Source organism: Mastacembelus armatus, chromosome 13, assembly GCF_900324485.2.
Source record: "Mastacembelus armatus chromosome 13, fMasArm1.2, whole genome shotgun sequence".
Taxonomy (NCBI): domain Eukaryota; kingdom Metazoa; phylum Chordata; class Actinopteri; order Synbranchiformes; family Mastacembelidae; genus Mastacembelus; species Mastacembelus armatus.
In genome coordinates this window covers 19719320-19742919 of record NC_046645.1, presented here as the reverse complement: position 1 = coordinate 19742919, position 23600 = coordinate 19719320, and the positions used below count along the sequence as shown (strand labels likewise).

The 23600-nt window shown below is 40.1% G+C and overlaps 1 protein-coding gene across 6 annotated transcripts in view; it reads left to right on the top strand.

Moving 5' to 3' along the window:
- robo2 (roundabout, axon guidance receptor, homolog 2 (Drosophila)) overlaps positions 1-23600 on the top strand; it is a 154937-nt gene that overhangs the window by 118655 nt on the left and 12682 nt on the right. For 4 of the 6 annotated variants that reach the window (XM_026331111.2, XM_026331126.2, XM_026331102.2 and 1 more), the window contains 10 exons: positions 1140-1261; positions 2988-3219; positions 6091-6215; positions 6320-6491; positions 7547-7735; positions 11710-11752; positions 15539-15666; positions 16475-16747; positions 17675-17800; positions 23034-23193. In XM_026331111.2, the coding sequence (XP_026186896.1) occupies positions 1140-1261; positions 2988-3219; positions 6091-6215; positions 6320-6491; positions 7547-7735; positions 11710-11752; positions 15539-15666; positions 16475-16747; positions 17675-17800; positions 23034-23193 (1570 nt within the window). The remainder of the gene's footprint in view (positions 1-1139; positions 1262-2987; positions 3220-6090; positions 6216-6319; positions 6492-7546; positions 7736-11709; positions 11753-15538; positions 15667-16474; positions 16748-17674; positions 17801-23033; positions 23194-23600) is intronic. The other 2 variants (XM_026331144.2, XM_026331119.2) reach the window with 1 other exon arrangement.

Genomic DNA, 23600 nt, shown 5'->3' with positions numbered 1-23600 from the left:
GTTAGTATGAACTTTTTTTTTTTTTTGCTGAGTATAATTTGTTTCTACCGATAAGGTAAGGTCACTGTGCTGCCCTTCAAAGAGGAATACTCTCTCCCCCTCAGTGATCTGCAGTGAGTGGATTTAGTAAAACACTGCAGAACTTACCAGAGGTCAGATTCTCCATCTCAACCTACTTCATTTAGGCCACACTTAAGCAATTATGTAAAATAAACATGTCTCCGTTTGGAAGACCTGACTGCATTAGTGGTGCATGCTATGCTATGTTAATAATCATATGAGGAGAAAATGTAGAAAATGCCAAAGAAGATTTGATTACTGTACCAGACAGTCCACAGTCTCTCGATTACAATGAATAAGTCCCCAGCAAAAAAAATTAATTAAAAAAACAGCTTTTGGCCATCCTTTGTCAAATGCAAGCCAAGAATATGTTACAAAAAAGTCTGTTTGAATTCCAGCATCTCTCTCTCAAGCTAAGGTGAAAACCTTGAGATCAGATGATATACATGCATACCACTTTATTGACAACAAAATATTTGTTATGAAGAGCTTGCCTTCATGACCAATATATTGGGTTGTCTGAATGCTTTTTTAAAGATATTTCCTCCTCTTTTTTTTTTTTTTTTTTTTTTTTTTTTTTTTTTGTTTCCTCCAGTAAATAACTCAAGCTACGGCTCAGCATCTCACATGCTGGAGTTTACTTGAAACACATCTATGTTCAAAACAGGAAATGAGCTGGAAAATAGTGACATAGTGTCCATCTATCTTCCATCTAATATATATGAAGGTCATGCTTTTGTTGATGTCAGGCCCCAGTAAGTGCATACAACTCAGCATCTCAAGTACTTTGCCAGCCCAAGTCTCATTTCTTTTCTTCAAACCAGAAAAGTGTATTGATACAAAATGGAATCAGGCCATTTTAATGCAAATAAACTTGGTCTTTTCAAATGAAGATGTGATCACAGAGTGTGTGTATTTTTTGTGAAATCCGACTGGTGCGTTCAACCTCTGATGGTGATGAAGAAAGGTTTATTGTGATGACCAGAAAACTAAATAGTTTAGAGTGGAAAACATTTTATTTTATTTTGAGCCCTCTTCTTTCTTTTATTTTTTCATGTTTGTCTTTCTTGCTCTCACAGATATAAGTCCTCCAGCTCAGGGTGTCGACCACAGGCATGTACAAAAGGAGCTTGGCGAGGTCATAGTTCGGTTGCACAACCCAGTTGTCCTGAGTCCTACCAGCATTCAGGTCACATGGACAGTAAGTGGATTTAGTCATTTTGCATGAAGAATGCACCTATGTCTAACTGATACTACACTTTATGCAGCAATGTTATTAATATGTGTTCAGGTCAAGTCTTTACATATGAAAAACCTGCAGTACATACTGTAGATGAAAATAAGTTGGTTGGTTTATCTGTAGTTTTCTAATTTCCGTGCATTCTTCTATATCTTTGATTTTGCGAAACTGAGTCATAAAGTCAAGAAAGTTTTCAGATCCCTCTTTGAAGCCAAAAAGGTGCTCCTTGAGGCTATCATTTGTTTTATGTCAGGAAATTTTATTCAGCTTGTTCCTCACAGCTTTGAAATGTTGTAAATGGTGACTGAAAAACAGCTGAACATCAAATAGCTAAGAACTGCAAACATCAAAAGAAATGTCAAAGACAAGTTCTCTTTCATTAATCTTCTGTACATGTGTGTCTTCAACTGCTTCCCTCTTTGCACAAATAAAACTGGAATAAAATGTACGCTTGTATTTCAACTGCATATACTGTACATGTACTGTATATGTAATAGTGTTAGCAATTGACCAGCACCAGACAGTTTGATGTGCAAAATCTAAAAACAGCTACAGCCTTGGCTCAAATGTTTCTTATTTAATCGTATGGTAATAAAATGCGAAAATGGCAGTTTATATATGTCAAAGCTGATGTGTTCTGACAAAGTGTGTTGGTTTATTCGGACTGTGGTGCTATAAATTACTCAGGTGTAGGTATTAACAATATACACCTATTACTTAGTGGCATGGTTTGCTTGTTTCCATTTTCAAATGAACCACATTAGCAGTTTTCCTGGTGACATATTTATTGACCCCTATAATAAGTCTCACCCCTAGACTTGGTTCCTGATTTAATGCTAAATCATTGCTTTATGATCGTAATGTACAATCAACACAAAACATGACTACCAATCAATCAAGGGCACTTTCAGAGTGGGCACTCTCAAAGAGCTTGTATATTCCCAAATCATTCCATTATTAAAAGTCATGCACCAAACAGGGAATCCATTTTGCTGATTTACTCTAGCTACACTGGCAAAAAACAGCTGCTTAATATCCCACTTGAAAGCCCTGCTCACTTCTTCTACTGTTAACAAGCCATTACTATGAGTTATGCGCCCACTCCTCCTCTGCATAATTTCAGCCTTTTCTGTTTAGCTAAATGGGCTAAGGTTTTAAGGAAGCGGTCCTTTGTGGCTTGCAGGGGGCTATCACACTTCCAGCCCAAACTCCTTTTATAAGGGACAGATCTGCTGTTATCACTTTCACTGTGCATTGTCCTCATGTCCCCAGGGTGTCTGTATTTGTTGCTGCATGACATTCTCATACTCATAACCCATATTAGTGGTGGTGAGACGTGCTTTCCAGTGCCCCTAGTTAATATTTATAATACATACGAGACATGCATATGACCTTATGGGTGCTATTACAGAAAGTCTTTTTAGTGGAGGAGGGACCACTTTGGGCTGGAAACTGTTTGTGTGTGGCTATGTCAGGTTGTTAACGAAACTAAATGTGTCATAGCTGGTGATAAAAGGCTCATTAAATGAGTTACAGCATCTAAAGTGTCATCCATGCAATCCTGTGAGGAAAAAGTGCATTGCAAATAAAACATTCTTTGCATTTGCTAGTGACTAGCCCAAGCTCCTTTTAGTTCTTTTTTTGTATTGATGTACAGCAGTAATCTTGTCCTCATTCACTTCATCAGCTGGATCGCCAGTCCCAGTTCATCCAGGGTTACAGAGTTCTGTACAGGCAGACATCAGGGCTGCCTTCACCAGGACCCTGGCAGACCCAGGATGTGAAGGTCCCTTCTGAGCGCAGTGTTGTCCTGTCTGCACTGAAGAAGGGAATTGTGTACGAGATCAAGGTTCGACCGTATTTCAACGAGTTTCAAGGCATGGACAGTGACTCTAGGACAGCACGGACGACTGAGGAAGGTACAGAGACTGGTAGCTTATAACAAGAGCAATACAACATAGTGAGTTAAACTGTGTTGTATCCACACAAATGTGGGATGACAGGTGACACATGACCCTGTAGGGTGCTTTCATGTTGGTTTGTGTCATAATCTAACAAGAGCCTCTGCCCTTCCCTTTGATACTGAGAAGTGAGGGTATATGTGTAAATGCATGTGAAAATGCATGCATGTTTGTGCCTGTCTGTCTGATCTCCCTGCTGTGCTTTTGTCTGTTTATGAATAGTGGTGCTACTGCCAAACTTTTTCTAATCCATCACACACTGCAACCATGGTCCTGAGCTGTGATTGGACACAGCACACGCTTCTTCCTGTGAATATGATCTGTCACCCAAAGCTTGATTCATACATGCTCTGACAAGGCCACAGAGCAGCACATCACAATATCACACACAGAACCCTACAGGTCTGTGTTTGGTTAAATATTACTACAGTATTTTGACCTATGCCAACAGAAATGCATCCAACAGCATCGCACCAGGCTCGCTCCACCCTTCAAGTTCAATAACTAAAATTGGTTTACGATATGATCTGAAGTAAAGACACACATTACATGCTCACAACATTGCAAAAAGACAAGTACAGACTCTTTATGGTGGAGACAAAGCCTATCATGCCACAAAATATTCAGGCCTGCATGTATAGGAGACAGTTCACATCCTGTCAGGGTGACAGGCCTATTTATTTTCCTTTTCTCAAAGGGGCCATATCTCCTGTGGCCAGCCAGTGTACACACTGCTGTGGTGGAACTCCCATCACTTTGCAGTTGTCCCCAACACACTAACACACATCCACACTAAATACATGCCTGCAAACCTCCTCTCCCTAAGGCCTTCTGAACTTGCATGTCACAGCTACTGTATTACTTGATAACACTCCCTGCCTCTGCTCTATCTACATCACAGTTCCACAGAGAGCTTGACCACTTTCTATTTCTGTCACAACCTCACTGCTGTGGCTGGTCATAGCTGATAAACCATCAGACACATGGCTCTAGGCTCCTCAGAGACCATGGGGCTAGTGAGAAGGGCAGCTGGATGGAAAAAGAAGACTAGTTCAGTGGGTGATTAAAACTTAAGTTGTCCGTTAGCTAACACAATCAAAGAATCCCTAGAGCAGACCCAGATAATGCAGGGTTACAGTGTGCTCAGAGCTCAAAGAGTCTGTCTTTGTGTGTTTTTCACACATTTTTATTTATCTGGTCATTCAGGTCATGACTGATAAATGAACTCTGGTTGCCAACTGACTCCTATTGAATGATTGTCTAAAAAGTCACTAAGGGAGGGCAAATAATTTGTATGTATTTACAGTTCGTGGAAGACAAAGCAGTAATAATAATTGTATAAATGTTCATTTATATTAATCATCATTCATACATGTTGATGAGTATCTCTGGGCAAGGTCCACAGCTTTACTCCCACACCACCCACTGCTTTGCAGTTTTTCATTTTGTTATGGATATGATATATTTGTATTCTTTCATCATGCAGCCCAGCACTGTGTGTGTGTGTGTGTGTGTGTGTGTGTGAGAGAGACAGGGGGTCACATTCCAGCCTGCCATACATCATTCCACTAATGGCTCTATTAGCACAGCCACCGGGCCCTCTAATGAAAAATGTACATTGTTTAGCACAAATATGCATGATAATAAGCTGCTAAATCATTCATAACATTAACTTTGAATGACATTGTCTCTGATGGCTGCCACCAATCCAACACTTTGTCACCCAGATGACTTGGAAAGCCCTAAGCATGATGGTTGATCAGACACTCCTTTGGTAGATTTTTTTTAATCTGGCCAAGGTGGTGGGTTCATCACTGGACCCATTCATCTTCCACCATGCCAGGGCCTTGTAGCTCTCTGGGGGCTGGTGTGGCCAATCGCACTGAGGGATGAGCACAGATTTACAGGGTGACACGTGCCATTTTGGATGGAGGTAAGGTGAGGGAGAGGCAGCCCAGGAGTAATTGACCTGTCAGTATTCTGCTGTGGTGCTGCTCCCCTGCCAGCCACTGCGGAAATGAGAAAACATTATTTTTAAAACGTTATTTCTAGTTGGGCCAACTGTTATTTATTTTTCCTGTGTTACCCCATGTGAGGTCAGAAGATTGTTGCCATCAGAATAACACCAGACTTAGGTTTATGAAAGCTGGGACTGGGCTTGTTTCTATCTACTGTGTTTGAGCTGATTCATTTAGATGTGCCTTGGTCTGAACCTTCACTCTGATTCTTACCTACTGGCTTTAGTTTCATCTGGCTGATCGATAGAATCAGTCAATATGTTTACCGAGACCTTGTTTCCTTCCCATAAAGTGTATTTTTTCATATTTCCTTCTCGGTTGTGCTTCATCCTATAAGCTTGTTGACCTGCATGCCACCCTGACTCAGTCAATGTGGAGTCTTTGCTTCACCAAGAACACTTGCCTGACTGTGCCAGGCCATCATTCTACAAATCAATACCAGTATTCTCCATGCAACGCTACAAGGCTGAAGCAGAGTATGAGATATTAAATCAAAGTGAAATGTTAAAGATAGGCTATGGCCATGTCAGACCTGCCCCAGTCTTCATGTAAATCACTCTCTAATTATATGTCTTGACAGCCTTCAGCCACCTTTGCCATCCCTGAAGAATAACATTCCTTAGAATGGCGTATGCATGCTTCTGTGTGTGTTTCCTGGTTTCTTGAAAGTTTATGAGCTCCTGTTTAAACACATTCAGATATATATTATTGCTGGGCAGTATTTCTGTTGATTGAAAGCTCTTCTTCTGTCTGAACTACAGAATACTCTACTTGATTGTTTACCTAGTCATTTTTGTGCCTTCTCTTCCAGCTCCCGGTGCCCCTCCTCAGCAGGTAACAGTTTTGACTGTGGGAAACCAGAACAGCACTTCTATTAGCATCTCCTGGGACCCCCCTCCACCAGACTACCAGAACGGCATCATTCAAGAGTACAAGGTTTGTCCCAGCAATGAAAATCATACTGACTATGATTTTCATTTCACTTATGCAAAGCCAAATGATATCAATTGCCTTTCTGGTTTTCCCCCTCTTCTCTTTAGATCTGGTGTCTAGGGAATGAGACACGTTTCCATGTAAATAAGACAGTGGATGCAGCCATACGCTCTGTGGTGGTGGGTGGGCTGCAGGTGGGAGTGGTGTACCGGGTGGAAGTGGCTGCCAGCACAAGTGCAGGGGTTGGAGTCAAGAGTGAGCCTCAGTCTATTATCATTGGTAAGACTGCTTGGAAAAAAACATTCACTGCTTTTTAATATCTGGTTTCATATTTTTTGTATTTCACTGTTAGTGTGTGATATCACGGAAAAAACAAACTGTGTGAATATTTTCATTTAACACTAAGAATTGCCAAATGGATAATTCTCTAAAAATACCACTTTTTTGGTGTGTGGAGTGAGCACATATGATTTATGTGGAGCTGAGGCAGATTGTGTCTGATTTGACCCATAACTGATGGCTTGGCCTGTAGCATGTTCTTATTTCCCCAGTGTCACTCACATAATCCATCTCTGAGAGCAGAGCCCCAAGCTTGGAGTTATAATATGTTGTGTGTTTGCGTGTCTGTGGATGTTCAAATGGTTGTGTGCTCATATGCTTAGACAGTAATATAACAATGAAACACTTTTTGGAATCTTTGCATGAATGCACATATATGTGTTTTTATTTTGATTTTTTATGTGTGTTCAGTCATATTTTATTTTAGTGCATTTCAAGTGCCAGGAAGTGTCCTTACAATCTGTTCTGCATGTGACACTGTTTGTTCTTATACCCTCAAATTGGATGCACACAAATGGAGCACAGGAAGCGCAACTAAGGAATGATCCCTCTTCCAGAAGAAAAAAACAGATAAAAAACAAAGATGGAATAGTGTATATTTGGTTTTGTTAATGTGTAATGGGAACATCTGTTTGTGCTCTGAGTACTATCTTGCTCCAAGAAATAGTGTGAAGCAGACTGGTCAGGGTGACCTGTAATCGTAGATCGATACTGATCAGTAACTTCTCTTTCCGCACGGTGAGTTTCACTGGGAATTTAGAGAATTAGGTTGTGAGCTAAGCAAACCACCTGCAAATCTGGGTGTTCGCTATAAGCTTTTTAGCTTGGTGCAAAACGAAACATTCTCAAGCTCTTCAGTATTACATGGGCAATTGGCTTGAGTATCACCTTGAAGCAGCAAATCATGCACAGCAGCATTGTTATTTTGTGTTTCTCTCCAATAAATATGCACTCAGCATCATATTAATATTGTCTGTTTGTCCATGTGCTCTCAGGTAAGGAGTTTCGCGATGTGATCATACATGGAAACCGGAATAATAGCATCACAGAGCAGATCACTGATGTCGTGAAACAGCCTGCTTTTATTGCTGGTATTGGAGGGGCCTGCTGGGTTATCCTCATGGGTTTCAGCATCTGGCTCTACTGGAGAAGAAAGAAGAGAAAGGGCCTCAGTAATTATGCAGGTTAGACTGATCATACTTTCATAGTCACCTACTGAATGCAAATGAACACTGGCACTTTGCTGTTGTACAAAGCACACAAAGGGAAATTATTCTATCACTAAACAAATAATTCTCTCTCAAAGCAAGATGATTTCAGTAATACATTATCATCTCACAGTTCTAATTTGTAGAGTTTAGATTCAAATTTGTAGAAGCTGCTAGCAGTGAGGTTTATATGGGTAGGGTGTTAAAGCTCAGCAGGCAGACAGATGTCAGTCTGAATCATATCCAGTGGGCTCTAGTTTTTGACAAGTCCACCCACGGTGTTGGTTAATAGCCCAGGGTGGTCGAGCTGTGCGGGCAGACTGGACTCTCTCTGGTGGTCACTGAAACTGGAGTTCATGCAGCTCTCCTCCCACACACTGACCCTGACATCTTACTGAGTAACCCACAGTCAATACTAGCAACCACAAGTCCACATACACTGCCAAGGGTACAAGATTTAATTAGAGAAGAAAAAATGGTAATGAACTGACACATTAGCACTGTAGTCAATGCAACACAATATTCTAACATTAGTTTTGCCTTATTAACAATCAGAATTTAAGAAAAATACATGTTTATATAGTATGTAGTTTGGGTAGTGGCAGCTGCTACAAGATGGCTTGTTTAATTTGGCTCTCATTTCTGTTTGTTATATGTGTTTGTGTGTTTTCTTTGGTTTGTATCACTGTCTCTACACTTCTGTGGCCTCTGAGCTGGCTGCTTTCCTGGCTGTTGCTCTGCACACTGGGTGGCGTTGCGGTCTTACATCCTTTGACCCTCAGCATCTCTCGGCTTGACCTTGTCCCCAGTGTGCAGATACCCCTTAAAGCACCGCTTATCTCTGCAGGCTTTTAACACACAACTTCTCTGTCTTCTTGTTTTGCAGTTCAGTCCTTCACCTTCACCCCTGCAGGTACTGTTCATTTGTCCTGTCGCCTCACCCCCCTTTAATGCAGATTCATCTCCTGCCCGCTTACAGTATACTTGGATTGCTGGACTTATGGTCATGGCTAACGCAAATTCTAAGCTTCATACTGGTGAAGGTAGTTAAACCCACCAGAGAAATGCATTTACAAGTGAAATCCAAATTTGCCATTGGCCATGACCAGGGCCTGGCGAACTTATACTCTTATCCCTGCCCAGCCTCCTGTACAGCTTTATTTATATATAATTGTATTTGTGCATATGTCTGTCATGGGTATCTGTTGTTGAATGAAGTTTCATCCCGTCTTGTGGATCTCTGTTTGGTGGCAGTCTTGTGGTGCTGGGTAAGACTGTCCATGTTCCTGCTCCTCAAATAATCATATTGCTCTTTGTTGGCTTTTCAAGACTTAAATTGTGTTATAATTTGCATATCAGTTCTTTATAGGTGTTAGCTGGCAGATTGATGGTGTATTTTTACTTTCCATTTATTTTATTTTCATGTTTTTTACTTGTGATGATTTTCCCCACTACTATGACTGAAAATATATATCTACCTGTTTTGAATGACTTTAGCTTATTTGCAAGCAATAAGCCAATTTGATGGGTGCAACAGTGTTGTATGTCACTGTTTGTCCTTTGCTGAATTAAGTGCCCCCCACATTGTACAAATCATTTGTCTGTGGATGGAGTGGAATGATAGAAGAGTAGCTTATCAAAGACACTAAGTTGTTGAGTTTAAAGAGAAAGTAAAAGAAGTGAAGACATTATAGATTAAATTAAAATTATGCTTAGCCTAGTACTATGTAGCAGCACTATTCACTCTGTTTCCAGGATTTACTGACAGCCTTAACTAATAACATTTTTGGTAAAATACGCATGTAGCTGTTCAGTCCCTGTGGATTCTACAGCCAAAAACCCAATTTACTGTTGCCTTTCCACCACAGCTGTAACAACAGTTTATGGAACACATTAATATGTTAGTGAAACCACTTTAATGCTGGTTTTAAATTGGAAGCACAACTCCCAGAAACCAGATAGGAATTGTGTAATTTACTAAAATGAGTTTTGAGTGGCAAGCATAAAACAAGGTCACATGTAGCAGGGATTATAGAGCTAGAGTGAGGTGATATTTAGAACATTTATTATTTATATAAATATAAATATAAATATATATATACATATATAAATATATATATAGGCAGAGTGTGGCTGAAGAGTCTTACATTGCCACTCTTCAATGTATTGACAATTAGTTGATGTATCAAGAGTGTCCTGTCTCAGCCTCCTGAAGCTGTCAGTACAGGCGAGCTAAATCACTAGACTGTTGAGGCACACAGCCAGCAAGAAAGAGATTTGATGGAATTTTTATACGCTGATTATATATACACACACACATACGCACACACGCACACACACACACACACACACACACACACACACACACCCCTTAATACTTATTAAAAGAGATTAATCTGTATTCGTATTGGAGAAAGTGCTTATCTGGAAGACGGACTCGAGAAGCACAGCTATGCCGCCATGTCACTATGGCTAACATAAAAGTATTCCACAGAAGCCCAGAAATGTGCCTGAGCACAGATAGTGACTTCAGAGTCCTTTGCACTGCACAGCCTCCCCTCGCCTCCACCTCCTTTTCCTGTCAGTCCTCTCTCAAGCGACAGAGAATTCTCTAATGTGAGTTTGTGGTGGTGGAACAAAGAGAAATGGCTTCAGCTACAGTATGACTGAATACAGAATGCCAAGTCTCAAGCTGTCAAAGCTATATTTTATTCAGTCAGACTTTCAGTGTTTGTTTTATCTGGTTAGTATTGTTAGCTGTAAGCATTTGAATTAGGTATGTAACTGGTATTCAGTTGCTTAAATCTTAATGCCGTAAATAAACCGTGAAGTTTTCCTACATACATGCTAGGTGCATTTTAAATTGTGTTTATCTTGTTTACAATGCTAACATTCTCTTCATATCAGAGAAAATTGGGGGAAGAAAGTTTAGATTAAATAAGGCATTAAAAATGTCCTGTTAGCAGTTTCTGTAATCTATTATGGGAGTTTGTGTCATCTGTGCTACATCACCCACTGAAAAGCCCCCTCTCTTGCCCATGCCTGGGCTTGTTGTGGAATCAACCTGAATGAAACAGAAAAGAGAAGAGGAATGTTCAGCCTCCTCCACTCTTTAATCTCCATCTGTGGAACAAATGAGCCAAATTACTAACAGCTCTCCTCTCCCAAACACTTTTTTTTTTTTTCTTCTTTTTTTCACCCGTCATCGGTATGAGGTGATTTCCAAAACTTGTGATGCTCTTGTGTGTCTCTTGTGATCCACTGAAGTTCTTACATGCTTGGAACTCTTGATGCTGCTTTGTCATCATGGTTGTTGAACAGAGATGAAATGGATCCCTCACAGCGTCTCTCTCTTTGAGCCATGGAGTTTTACTAGATGCTGACAAGGAGTGGCTCTTGTTATCTATAGATGACTGTAATGGAGCAGGCCACATGCATGGCTTCTGGGGAGCCCTGCTAGCTGAAGGATCAGTAACTCAGCCTCCACATTTATAGATAGAAAACTCAACATGATTAATGAGTCTCCTGCCTTTTCTAATCAGTTTTTGGCTGAGATTTAATCACAAATCTGATAATAACTCAGCAGCAAAATAAAAAAGATGAAATGAGTTTTCCCTCTCATCAGGCAGCTTGTCCTTGAGGAACACATGACGTCTCTCCTTATGCAAAGCAAGGCAATATCCAGTCATCATCATTGCATCTTTTTTTAATTTTCATGAAAGGCAATGGACGCAGAGGGACATCTGTATCCCTTAGTGAATCCATCAAGTGTCTAGCTGGGTAAAGAAAGTGAACAGAAGTATGCATAACTGTTGAAGGACAAAGGCAAAACACTGCAGCGACAGTATCTTATTTGAATAAGATGTGTTGATTGTTTGCCATATGTTCTAGAAAGACTTAATGTCTGGCTTTGTCTTTTTTCCTTTTTCCTCTTTCTTTTCTGACTGTAGTGACATTCCAGAGAGTTGATGGTGGTCTGATGAGCAATGGAAGGTGAGTGTCCACTTGAAACAACACCAAACTGACTGTATGAATATTTGAGTGAAAATATCACAAGAAAAAAAAACAAAAAACCTTTTTATCATTTTGAAGTAATTCTCTCCACCTAAGCATTACATCTTAACATATCCTTTTTTCCACAGTCATACATTAAGTCTACAACAGGCTTCTTTTGATTCTTACACAGATAAATGACTGATAGATTGATAGATAACCAGTACCTGATTGTATGCAAACTGGCATGCAAATACACATTTCTACCACATCTCTGTTAATGCATCAATAGATGAACTCATAAATCTCCTCAGAAGAATTAACAGAAACTATTTAAGCAGAGAGTGCTTTTATTTTATCATTTATCTTCCACTGCTGGCTACGGGCAACCCAGAAACCCTCCGGAGTGATAAATTTGCCTGTCACCTTGCGTGGGTGGCTGGGATGTGAGCACATGTAATAATGTAAAAATAATTACCCAGGGGAGAGGTGTGGAGGTTCCCTGGTTGTACCCCTATACAGCCTGCTCCATTTCAGTGTGTGCTAGTGAAGTAAGAGACACCAGTTACTGAGCCTTTGTGGGTATCCAAGATATTCTCTTGAGATTCCTTGCCTTCTGTCTATCTGGTGCTTATCACACCTGACTAGGTAAAGCCTGCAGATCTCAGCAAGAGATTGCCAAGTAAATCTGACCCTGTGTGTCTCTTAGCTTTTGGGAATATGTGTCCTTTTTAGTCTGGTTTCAGCATTTTTATATTTATGCTTTTTCATTCATTTTTTTCCCTTACTGTGTGCAAATGACCGAATGCCATTATGAACAATTTTGCCTATATTTTTCTGAGCTGCATGCAGGCTCTCAATGAATTAGCCACGGCACTTGCCATGCTTTTTCTCATCTACTTTCTGCTGTAGTGTTTTTCCTTCAATTTTCCACATAACCGGTTCTGATTCTCACTCCAGCAAATAGAATTTGAAATGTCTGTATTTGTGGGGCTCGGTGTTTGTCATATCTTTAGTCAGTAGCAGCAACTGCCACAATTTTCAAAACACTGGAATAGGATGAAGTCTGGGGCTGTTATTCTAACATGAGCTTCTGATCCCTTAGTCACACTAGTGCCATCAAATCCCAGATGTTGCAACTTCCCCATCTGCCCTGAGAGTGAAAATGTGTCACAGGCTATCAGAGGAAAATGTGTCCATTTGTTACATGAGATGTTTATTGCATTAATTATACAATAGCAAATGACGCCTCGTCTGTTTCTAGTTTCTCATTGGCTCCTGCCAAATTGCCCTGACTGAACAATTACACTTAATCGATTACAAAATAAATGATTCATGGAAGATTAATAGGCTGCGGATTGGTAGACCTGGACAATTTGACTTTGGCTGCTCAATTGAAATTGATAAAAGCTGATAAGACCTCATTCCTTATCCTCCTGCCAATAGAGTTATAGTAATTAGTAGCTAGTAATAGCTTCCTATCTCAGCACAGATCAATATTTTAGCAAAGCAGATTCACTCATAGGCAGGGAGAATGACCTGAGCATTGCAGTGAACAGGTTTCACTATCACTGTTGCTATGGAGATTCCCTCACATCCTATGATATGAATGCTAAATGATAGCATGATCCTTAAGAGTGAATCTAGAAGCTAATCTAGATCTTTTGTTTTAGGTAATGTCCAGTCCAAGTTTCATTTCCTAGTCTGTGGGACCATAAACACCTGATTTATGAAGTCGCTTTGGGATTGATTTTGCTTATTTATGGGAAGTTCAGTGTCAGGAATCGTAGTCAGTATTTATAGATTCCTACCCATCGCAAGTAACTGAAATGTCTAGCAGGAAGACAGAATGCTCCATATCAAATTTTACCTGCCAAGGTTGCCATCCATCCTAGATTGAGCAGGGATTAAAAGTTGTGTGTCAGCTTTTTATTAGAAGTATGTCTTAGTGAACACCCCTTGCCCATTTCACAGTAGAAATCATTCTTATTCTAATTATCCTTAGAAATAATACTGTAAAGAAACTACAAGGATGATGCAACCATTTCCACCGTCAGCCCTTTGTCTTAAAAGGGTAGGCTGAAAAAATTAATGAACCAAAGGCATGGGCTTTTACTTTGGACATGTACATGCTCTAGCCTTGCTGGTTTAAACAAAGGAGATCCATGTCCACTTCTTTTTAGTTCTTTCTGGTCTGACAGATGCTAAGCACACCAGACATGAGGAGAAGGGACAAAAAGAAGAGGTGGAGGTGTGTGGAGAGAAAATAAAGGAAAAAAGGGTTAGGGAAAAATCGTATCACAAAAGAGAATAATGGCAGTGGAGGAACATGGCAGCCAGAAGCAGGGGTAGAAGGATAGGGAGAGATGTATTACCCTATAAAAGTGCATGTGTCTGATGCACAGCCATCAATTTGAATGACTTGTCTCCCCTGAGGGCCTGTTTTGGCATTCAGGAGCCACAGCAAGGGCTCTTAGCTTGCCAGGGCTGCAGTTCATTTGGACTTTCCCCTTGTGGAATAGCTCTTCTCATTAGGACCTGTGGATGAGGGAGAGACTGACTGCAGCACCCCCATTACCTGCCCTTGTCCTCAGGGCTTGACTCTCTCCCAGTCCTTCAGAGCCAACATATCACCCCACTGGTGCTGAGGCAAAAAGCCCCATCAGGCAGTCACACTACTTCCTACTGCATTCTACAGCTTCTCAAAGAGAATATGTGTTTCTGCGTTTTGCTACATACAGCACTACAGGCCACTGGCAGAAGAGGATTTTGAGTTTCTAAGAAGGCAATACCACCCAGTACATCACATGTGGTGCTTGTCCGATCGCTGCAGGAAAAATTAGTTAATGCAAGAATTACTCAACCAAAAAAATTTGTATTGCCTTTGAATCCTTCTTCTAATTAGCTAAAATAGCGATTACACATCCTTAAATTTTGTTTGCATTTTAATCAATTTCAATGGTAAGTCATTAAAAACATATGGAGTTTCATTCATCAATAAACTCACATATAAACAAAGGCATTTAAGTCCATCACTCATTCTCGTTTAACTCCATCTGTGCTACCCATGGTAACAAGCCTGAGACGTGATTGTACAGTAAAGCGGCCCTAACGGCTTCCCAGCAGTCACCCATGACAGGTTAAAGCCTTAATGGTTGCTTTTTATAGTTCTCACCCCGTCAGGAGGGGCGTAACACCTGTTAAATGGAGCTGCCCTCTCCAGTATGCAGGCATCCCACAAGTGAATTGGGGCATCATGGTGAGAATAAGGCCGAGATCTGACATCTCATCAAAAAAGATTTAGATTGTCTGGACATCACCGCATGGGGTTGATGTGAAAACACAGCAGAATGTACAAGATATTAATGAATAAGGAAACACAGATATGTTGGTAGCAACATGCACTGCTGAACGAGTGTGTAGTGAGCAAATGCATATGGTAGTGTCTCCACAGTGTGCTTTTCCATTAATAAATCAAAGGATGTGACAAAGACACAACAGGAGAAACAGAGAATTCCAACTTTGTGGGAGAAGAAATGTAGCCGTACAATATTTCTTCCTATCCCTGAAGTGTTTCATTAGCTTCCAAGCCTTAGAGCATTCTTATCTCACAAGCACATATTGCACAGACTAACATTTAAACATGTGTTAGATTTTTTTTTTCTTTTTTTTCTTTCTTTAATTTCATATTGTCTCCCTGCTAAATACAGACAGTTTATTACTATTACTATTATTTTGGAATCCCATAAGGTAAAACTGGGCTCTTTATCATGTGTTTCTGCCTAGCCGACCAGGTCTGCTGAATGCTAGTGACCCAGGCTACCCCTGGTTAGCAGACTCTTGGCCCGCCACCAGCCTGCCTGTCAACAGCAGCTCTGGGGGACCTAATGACCTGAGTAACTTTGGCCGAGGAGGTGAGTGCCCTGGTGCTGTTCCAAGTGCTTCAAGAATGACACCACAAGAGATGACAGAGCTCTCAACATTTTTGCATGCAGGATATGCACTGCACATATATGCACATTGCATGTGTGTTTGGATATGTATTTATATATCACATCAGAGGACAGCTAGAGCATTACCAGCAGGCCCTCCACTGTCACCAACCTGAGTAATGGCAGATAGTTCAGCCTGGTGTGAAGCCAATACCTCAGAGCAAGAGAATGTGAGGGGAGAGATGGGCAGAGGAGCAGGGGGTGGATGAGTGTTTGAAAGGATGGTCTTGAGCAGCCAGTCGTGAAGGACAGGCACAGCTTGACTGGCGCAGATGCGGACACTTCCGCCATGGCCCTACATCATCTCCCCTTCACTGGGCAAGCAAACCATGCACTACAGAGAGAGTCTGCTTGCTCTTTCCCCTGTCTCACTTTCTCCCTCTTTTCCTCTGTCATCACACACATGCAGAGCAGGAGCATTATCCCTCATGTGTAAGAACAGTGAAGGGAGGGGTGTGAGATATCCACATGTGGAGAGGAACAGGGCACTTCGGCTCGGAGGCTGAGGGTTGGAATACATGAATAACAGGAATTCATTTTGTTCAGTGAAGGTACATTTTAAGTGCTGTTTCTTAAGATGTGAGCTGACCTGAAAGAAGCAAGACCCAGACTTTAATTCCCTAACACTCAAAGACCATGTGCACTTGAATACCAGGTCACACAAGGGCATACATACAGTTAGAAAGAAGTCTTGTCTTTATCTGTTACTCACTCTGTTCCTCTTTCTCAGATCTCCCCACTGGGCAAGGAGATAAGACAGGCACCATGCTCTCTGATGGAGCCATCTACAGCAGCATAGACTTCACTACCAAAGCCAACTACAACAGCCCTGGCCAAACATCCCAGGCCACCCCATATGCCACCACTCAGATTCTCCACTCAAGCAGCATCCATGAGCTGGCTGTGGACCTGCCTGAGGCCCAGTGGAAGGCCTCTCTTCAGGCTAAGCAAGAGATGGCCAACCTTGGCTACTCGCTGCCTGACAAGAACTCCTGCAACAACAGTAAGTAGCACTGAGTGTGTTACTAGCAATTTGTCAGCTATGTCATTGCCTTCATATGTGGGAAGTTCTGAAGGGCTTTATTGAGTATGTATGCCAGTTTGATGAAAGTGATTAAACCTAGCTCCTAAATCACAACTTTACAGATATAAGACAACAGTTTTCTATTTAAACTTCTCAACCAAAGGTCTCTGAGATCTTTATACCCCTCTGTGTTGAGAGGGGGATCTTAAAAAGAGTAATTTTTATCCTAGCAGACATAATCTTGGTTGCTCTCCAAGGTTGAATAAACATCTCATGAAAGAGTGGTGCAGTTAAGTTGTCCATCCATTTTCTTGCTGAGTTCTGATGATGGTACCACTCCTTCTTGAGGTTCAGATTAATTGCCAAACCATTTTAGCTTGACTAATATTTAAGGAAATAATCCAAATTAATTACTGTGGATTTGATGGTGGATTTTTTAAAGCTGAGTGGAGTTTCATACTTAAGGTATAATGAGTATTCCCATTCTGTATTCTAATACATATTTATGATCTAATTTCCAAAGAGTCTAAAAAGAGATTAATTGTAGTATTTATATACTACTTTTCTAATTCTTAATGACAGCATTTTAAGAAGCATGATCACATATGATCATATATGATTATATTGCTGTGAAGGTGGGGCAAAATTTAATTAAAATCTCTACTATTGACTGAATTATCTCATTTCATGAACTATAAAATGTTGTCAAAAACAGTTTGTCCTGCAAATGTATTGTCTGTTGCATTCAGAGCAGAAAGTGAAAGAAATGTAGAATGTGCAGCTTGATGAATGTATCCTGAATACATCCCGCTTGCTTGATGCTCTAACTGCATGTTTGCATGTGCTCGTGCTAACTGCCAGTCACCTGATGCCACTGTGATTTTTGCCCTTTAACCCCCACTGTAGCCCTCCTTTTCATTCCTGACTACCGATTGGCCGAAGGATTGTCTAATAGAATACCACACAACCAATCACAAGATTTCAGCACCACCAGCTCTCACAACAGCTCAGAGCGAAGCGGCAGTCTCTCAGGTTGGTTAACGCAGCAGAGGATTATAGAGGCTGGGTCCTGCTGCTTGACTTTATGATTGACTGATGTCTTAATTGCTTTATTGATCTGTTAATTGCATGTACATAGCAGACATATAAAAATGGGTTATTAACACAGTCCTGCTCCCTCACCAGAGAAGCTTTGCTTACTCAGCACCCCCCTTTTTTTTTTTTTTTTTTTTTTTTAATTATGTTTTATACTGGGTTCTGTGTAAAATTACTATTACTCTACATGGCCAAGTTGAGATATAGAAGAGTTGGCAGCTTATTGAAGCAAAAAGAAACAGGACATTTCAATCAGGGAGAAAGAACAGTACTATGATCTCCTGACAGACTATGGCTGCAAGTGCTAATGCTGGGTTTCTGCCATCGCTCCTGGTCGTGGCTAAGGCTTTGTTTCTCACTTTGTGTGTTTGTAGATGGGAATAGGGACAGAGGGAGTCTTTCAGACAGAGTGGACTATATATACACACACACACCATTAGGGATGCTTGGCTGGGTAAAGTGGCAAAAATACCCTCCTTTTCCCTGTTCCCCTAATGGGGGCCAACTACACTAAAATCCATGTTCAGAGAATTACAATGTCATTTATAGGACACCAAGGCAGTGCTTCCAGCCTCCCTTCCACTCTCCTCTTTTATCTAGTTACAAGCCACTGCCTTAACTGGTCCCTAATTCAATGCTCTGACACACGGTGGGCTGGAGAGAAGGATGTGAAGTGGCCATGCCTTACAGACACACAGGTTACTGTAGGCTCTGGCCAGGCCTGGCACATGCTGTATTATCATGTCGTGAGATAGAGTGAAACAGTGATAAAGAAATATGATTATGATCTTTGTTGTTAAATGTTTTAGTTGTTAAATTTTAAGCTACAGTGAGCAGCAGGGAGGAACCGGCTCTGTCCAAAGGCAACCAAATCCACCTTCTAGCAAATAGTTTCCTTAAAATCAAGTCATTGTTACAGTTGACTTTTCTGTATTGATTAAAATATGTTATTTAGCTTAAATGGTGCAGATTTTTTTAAAGAGTGTTAAGAGAGCGGTATCAGTCTTCTCATATAATGAGAGAAGGCTAATTTTCAAAACGTATTTACCAAAATGTTTGTTTCTTTAATGCATGTTGAGCTAAGTAAAGAAGACAACTTAAATGCTTACAATATGTGGCTATCATGAAGTAGCTAAAACATACATTTTGAAGAATAACCCTTTGTTAGTAATTTTCACATTATTTTCCATAATTAACCATAATAAATAACGATCACAGGAATGTACACTGTGTATGATACAGCCTAATACCCGTTTCAGAGAGTCAGACAAAAAGCAGGATGGTGCCGTGGTGCAGCAATTACCATTTGCCTCACAGGGATTGAGCCCGCAGCCAGCCTGGTCCTTTCTGTGTGGAGTTTTCATGTTCTCTTCATGTCTGCGTGGGTTTTGTCCTGGTAACTCTGGCTTTTTCCCACAGTCCAGAGACATGCAGGTTGGGGTTAAATTAAGTGGGAACTGTGAGTGTGTCAATCCTGCAACAGACTGGTGACCTGTCCAAGCTGTACCTCATCTAGTGTAGAATGTCAAACGGTATAGGTGTGTTAGATAGATAATAGATAGACAGACACCACTGCATCTGCATTAACATTATGTATTCATAAAAATGTAAAAACTAAATAAATTAATAGATGATGTAATTCATTTAACCTATTGCTGTGGATGCCTTCTGTACAATTTATACTGTATAGTGCAATTTACAACAGTGATGAATATTTGAATCAGCACAAGCTGAGCTTTGATTCAGACTTCAACCAAAGTAAATGCAACATTTCAAGGGAGGAAGACTTGAAGTTCCAGTGCCTTGCTCTCCCTCTAAGGAGATGGAAGGAATAATGAATGTCAGGTCTGAAGGAGGAGAGGATGAAAAGGAACAGAAATAGAGCAGCTTTCATGGCAGCATGGGTCTCCATTGGGAACATGAAGCTGCTCATTAAAACCATTCTTAGTGTAGGGGAGAAGAGATAGCTGGTGTTTTCTGTGTCTTCTGTTGCATTTAGAGACCCTGAAGACTCTCCATTCTCCTCCACTCACACCAGCCTGAAAGCCAGTGATCATGTGAAGTCCTTCGTTGTGTGTGACCTCTTGTACTCCCGCACTCTCTCACTATATATGTTGCACCATATTATCTAACATGTTCTGTTTATTTTTTAAACAAAGCTTTAAAATTCTAATAGTTTTATGTCATTTTTGTAATTATTCTCTAACTCCAAAGTTGCATCTTGCTGCAAAGTCTTTCTAGAGGCTCTGCTCTGTGGCTTTCCCCCTCAGCACTGACGCACCCAGGGAGTAAAACAGCTCAAGGCTATGCAGCCCTACAGTTATAGGCTGGGAGCGTCCAAACCTTGGGTATAAATACCCAACACTGATTCTATATTTAGGTTAAGTTCTCCTTTGAAGAGAGGCCTAGTTTTGTCGGAGGACATGGCTTTGCTGTGTAATTCCTGTATAACTCCAACCCACAGCCTCTCTCTCTGTATTTTTCATATTTGGGGTGAGCTGTTATAATTCCAGTGCCAGACCATCTTTCTCTAGAAGAGGCTCATTTACAATATTGATGGCTGGTCTTGTGTGGAGAGACTAAGGATGATTGAACAATCATGTCAGCTCACCATTTATTGGTAAAAGTCAAGTGTCGCCCAGAGGTACGATTAGGAAACCCAATTACTTTCAGACTATACTTACACTGTGGTACCACCTGCCTTGGGCTTACAGTTGTTTCTTTTATTACTTCCATTCTTTATTAATTTAATTCTGACACTGCTTCTGTCTCCTAATGCCTGATATTTCCTCTCCTGCCCCAAAATTGTTTTCTCTGCTCATCTTTGAAATGCTTTTGTTGTTGTTTCTTGCTGGTAAAATACTTTATAGACATAAAAAAAAAAATATAGAAATAGAAATATTATCAGACTTTTCTATATTTGAAATGTCATACAGCATTTGTGATTTCTCTGCCATCTGGCTTCTATATAAATCAGTGGAAATATACCTCATTGCTTCTGTAAGTTTCTCTTAATGACTGTGAACTACTTTTACTGTGGCTGAGTCAAGGCAGTTTATTAGATTAGGTTAGAGTGCATTGATGTTGCATTGCTCAAAATCCAATATTGGCAGCTTTTTTGTGGCACTGAGAAACGTGATTACAGACCTTTGGCAGGGAATACAAACCAATAGATGACAGATATAAATGTGTTCAACAGAGTTTCCCAAAGACAGTTGTCGCTAGTTGTATGGCAGATGACATTAGCTCCGGTCACTTTGTAGATTGAATGTAAGTTGTTTACTGGTAGAGAGGCATTTCAACCTGCCATAAATCTACAGTACAATATGTATATAGTATATATACAAATACTGCAGGTATGTGTCCTTACATCCATTGAAAGCATGAGTAAAAAGTATGAAAAATGAATACATATAAATAAGATTTAATGTCTAAAACTAATGATGCAGTGGCAAAATGACATGTAATCAAACTGTTGAATAGATGATTGCAAATGTACTGTATGTACTGATGAGAAAAATATTCTCTTAAGTGTTTGAGTGAGAGATATACTCACCTTTGTCAGTAATGCTTATATAATTAACGTAAATGCAAGATCCATTTTAAAGGTAATTTGTATTGTTAGACGCAAAACATGTTTTCTGAAGTTGTGTTGAATCAAGGATTATTGATATGCTTCATGCTATGTACAAAGTTAGTGTTGTACAGTTACAATACATTTCATGCTCAGTGCACATGCAATTTCTACATAATGTATCTTGTCTTTTTTGACATTACCATACTTTTATTTTTTTTTTTTTTCAGAAAAAAATCATAATAATGGATTAAATTAGATTTAAGTAATGTTTCTAGTTAAAATGTTCAACATCTCCATGCTCCTGCCTGTCAGTTATGATAGTATACTACTTTTTGAAAAGCATTTTTATGAATTGCTAATATTTTATAGCTGATTTATTTAAAAATAATTAGGATTAAATGAAATGAAATGAAATGAAATGAAATGAGTTAATGAAAAAAATTATAGTTGTGGCCTGACTGTTGGGGTTCTACCAGGGTTCACTCCACTGTATTATACAGCATCTCAGTTCTGTAAGTTGTTTGAACCATAGTGACAGACTTGCCAACATTTGCAGTTTATAGAAGATGAGAGCATTCTTCTCTTAAAAATGCAATATATTTCCATACATACCTGTGAGATAAGACATGCTAACATATAGTAAAAAATGTGGAAATAAACCATCCAAAAACAACGTTTTTTATTTATATATTGCCAGTAGACAGAAAGAAAAAAGACAGCTTTAAAATGTAGTTGAAGTTGATGTAAATACATTATCTTATATGTAGTATAGTTTTTTACAGCCCAGAGCTAAAGTGCCTTTTTTTTTTAAGTCGTATGATGATCTGACTTTCCAGGAAGACTTCAGAAATATGCTTAAAAACTGATTTGAGCTTGAAGGCAATCGTGTTTAAAAGCAAAAAAAAAGGTCCCTACCATGGTGACCAAATTGTACAAAACCCAGTATTGACCTGGCTGGCAGATTTATAAAGATGGATGGGAGAGGGGAGAATCTGGTGTTGGAGGCATATGAGTGGAAATAGATGGGGTTAGCAGCTCTCTGATGTAATAAAAGAAATGAAAGTAGTAATAGACTCTCAGTGAATTCCATTAGGGACACACTGACACTACACAAGCCATTCATTATGATGATGCTGTGAAGTGAGATATTTCATTGTGAAGCCCAAAGCCTGGTGTGAAAGGGGACACTGAGGAATAGGTGGATCACAAAGGTCTGCCACGGCCTCGTTTACTGCTCGTTTTCTCCTGTTTCTATGGAGATTTGAGGCTTTTCACCCAATCAATCAATGGTAGCATGCTTTTCATCTGGCAACCTTGAACGTTTCTGTGTAAGCACTGACAGGCAGGAGCCCACTGAAAATTTGTGTTTGAAAATATATATCTCTCCAAGGGTATGTTGAAACTGAGACCAAATGGATCTCTAATCTATGTAGCACGTTTGAGCTAAATTGAGTTTCTTTAAAATACACATTTGTCACATGGCAAAAGCAGCCACTGTATCTGCAATGCTATCCCATTGGTATATCGTTTTTAATTGCTTTTCTTTCACAATCCAGTGCACGTATTTCTCAAATGCATCCTCACCTTTTGTAGGTGGGAAGGGAGGAAAGAAGAAGAAGACCAAGGCTGGTTCGAAACCAACTAAACCCAATGGGTCCAACTGGGCCAATGTACCCCTGCCCCCTCCCCCTGTTCACCCTCTCCCTGGCACTGAGATGGACCATTATCCCAATGAGCACCATGAAGGAGGAGGGTATGTCTACTAGGGATGTAAACAGATAGGAATACATCATACAGATATAGGCTTTAAACTGATTTTGCAATAATGTCATTAGATTATAATATTAAAGTTTCTTGAAGTTGCACAGGTTTTATTTTCACCTCATCATTCATGGATACACAGAACTTCAAAGCAGACAGGAAAGTCGCAAGATAAATGAAGTAGAATGAATTATTTCTGATAAGCCCTGCATATTTCTGATGCTCTGCAGCTTTGTTATAGCCATCACAGCATGTCTTCTCAACAAGTAGAGAATCCAGTGTCTATTTTGCTGTAATGAACAAGACAGTGGTTGCCAATATAAGCAACACAACACATTGCTTTGTGTAATAACAGGGTTCAGCTCTGTTTTCTTTGCAGCTAATTACTGTACTACTGAA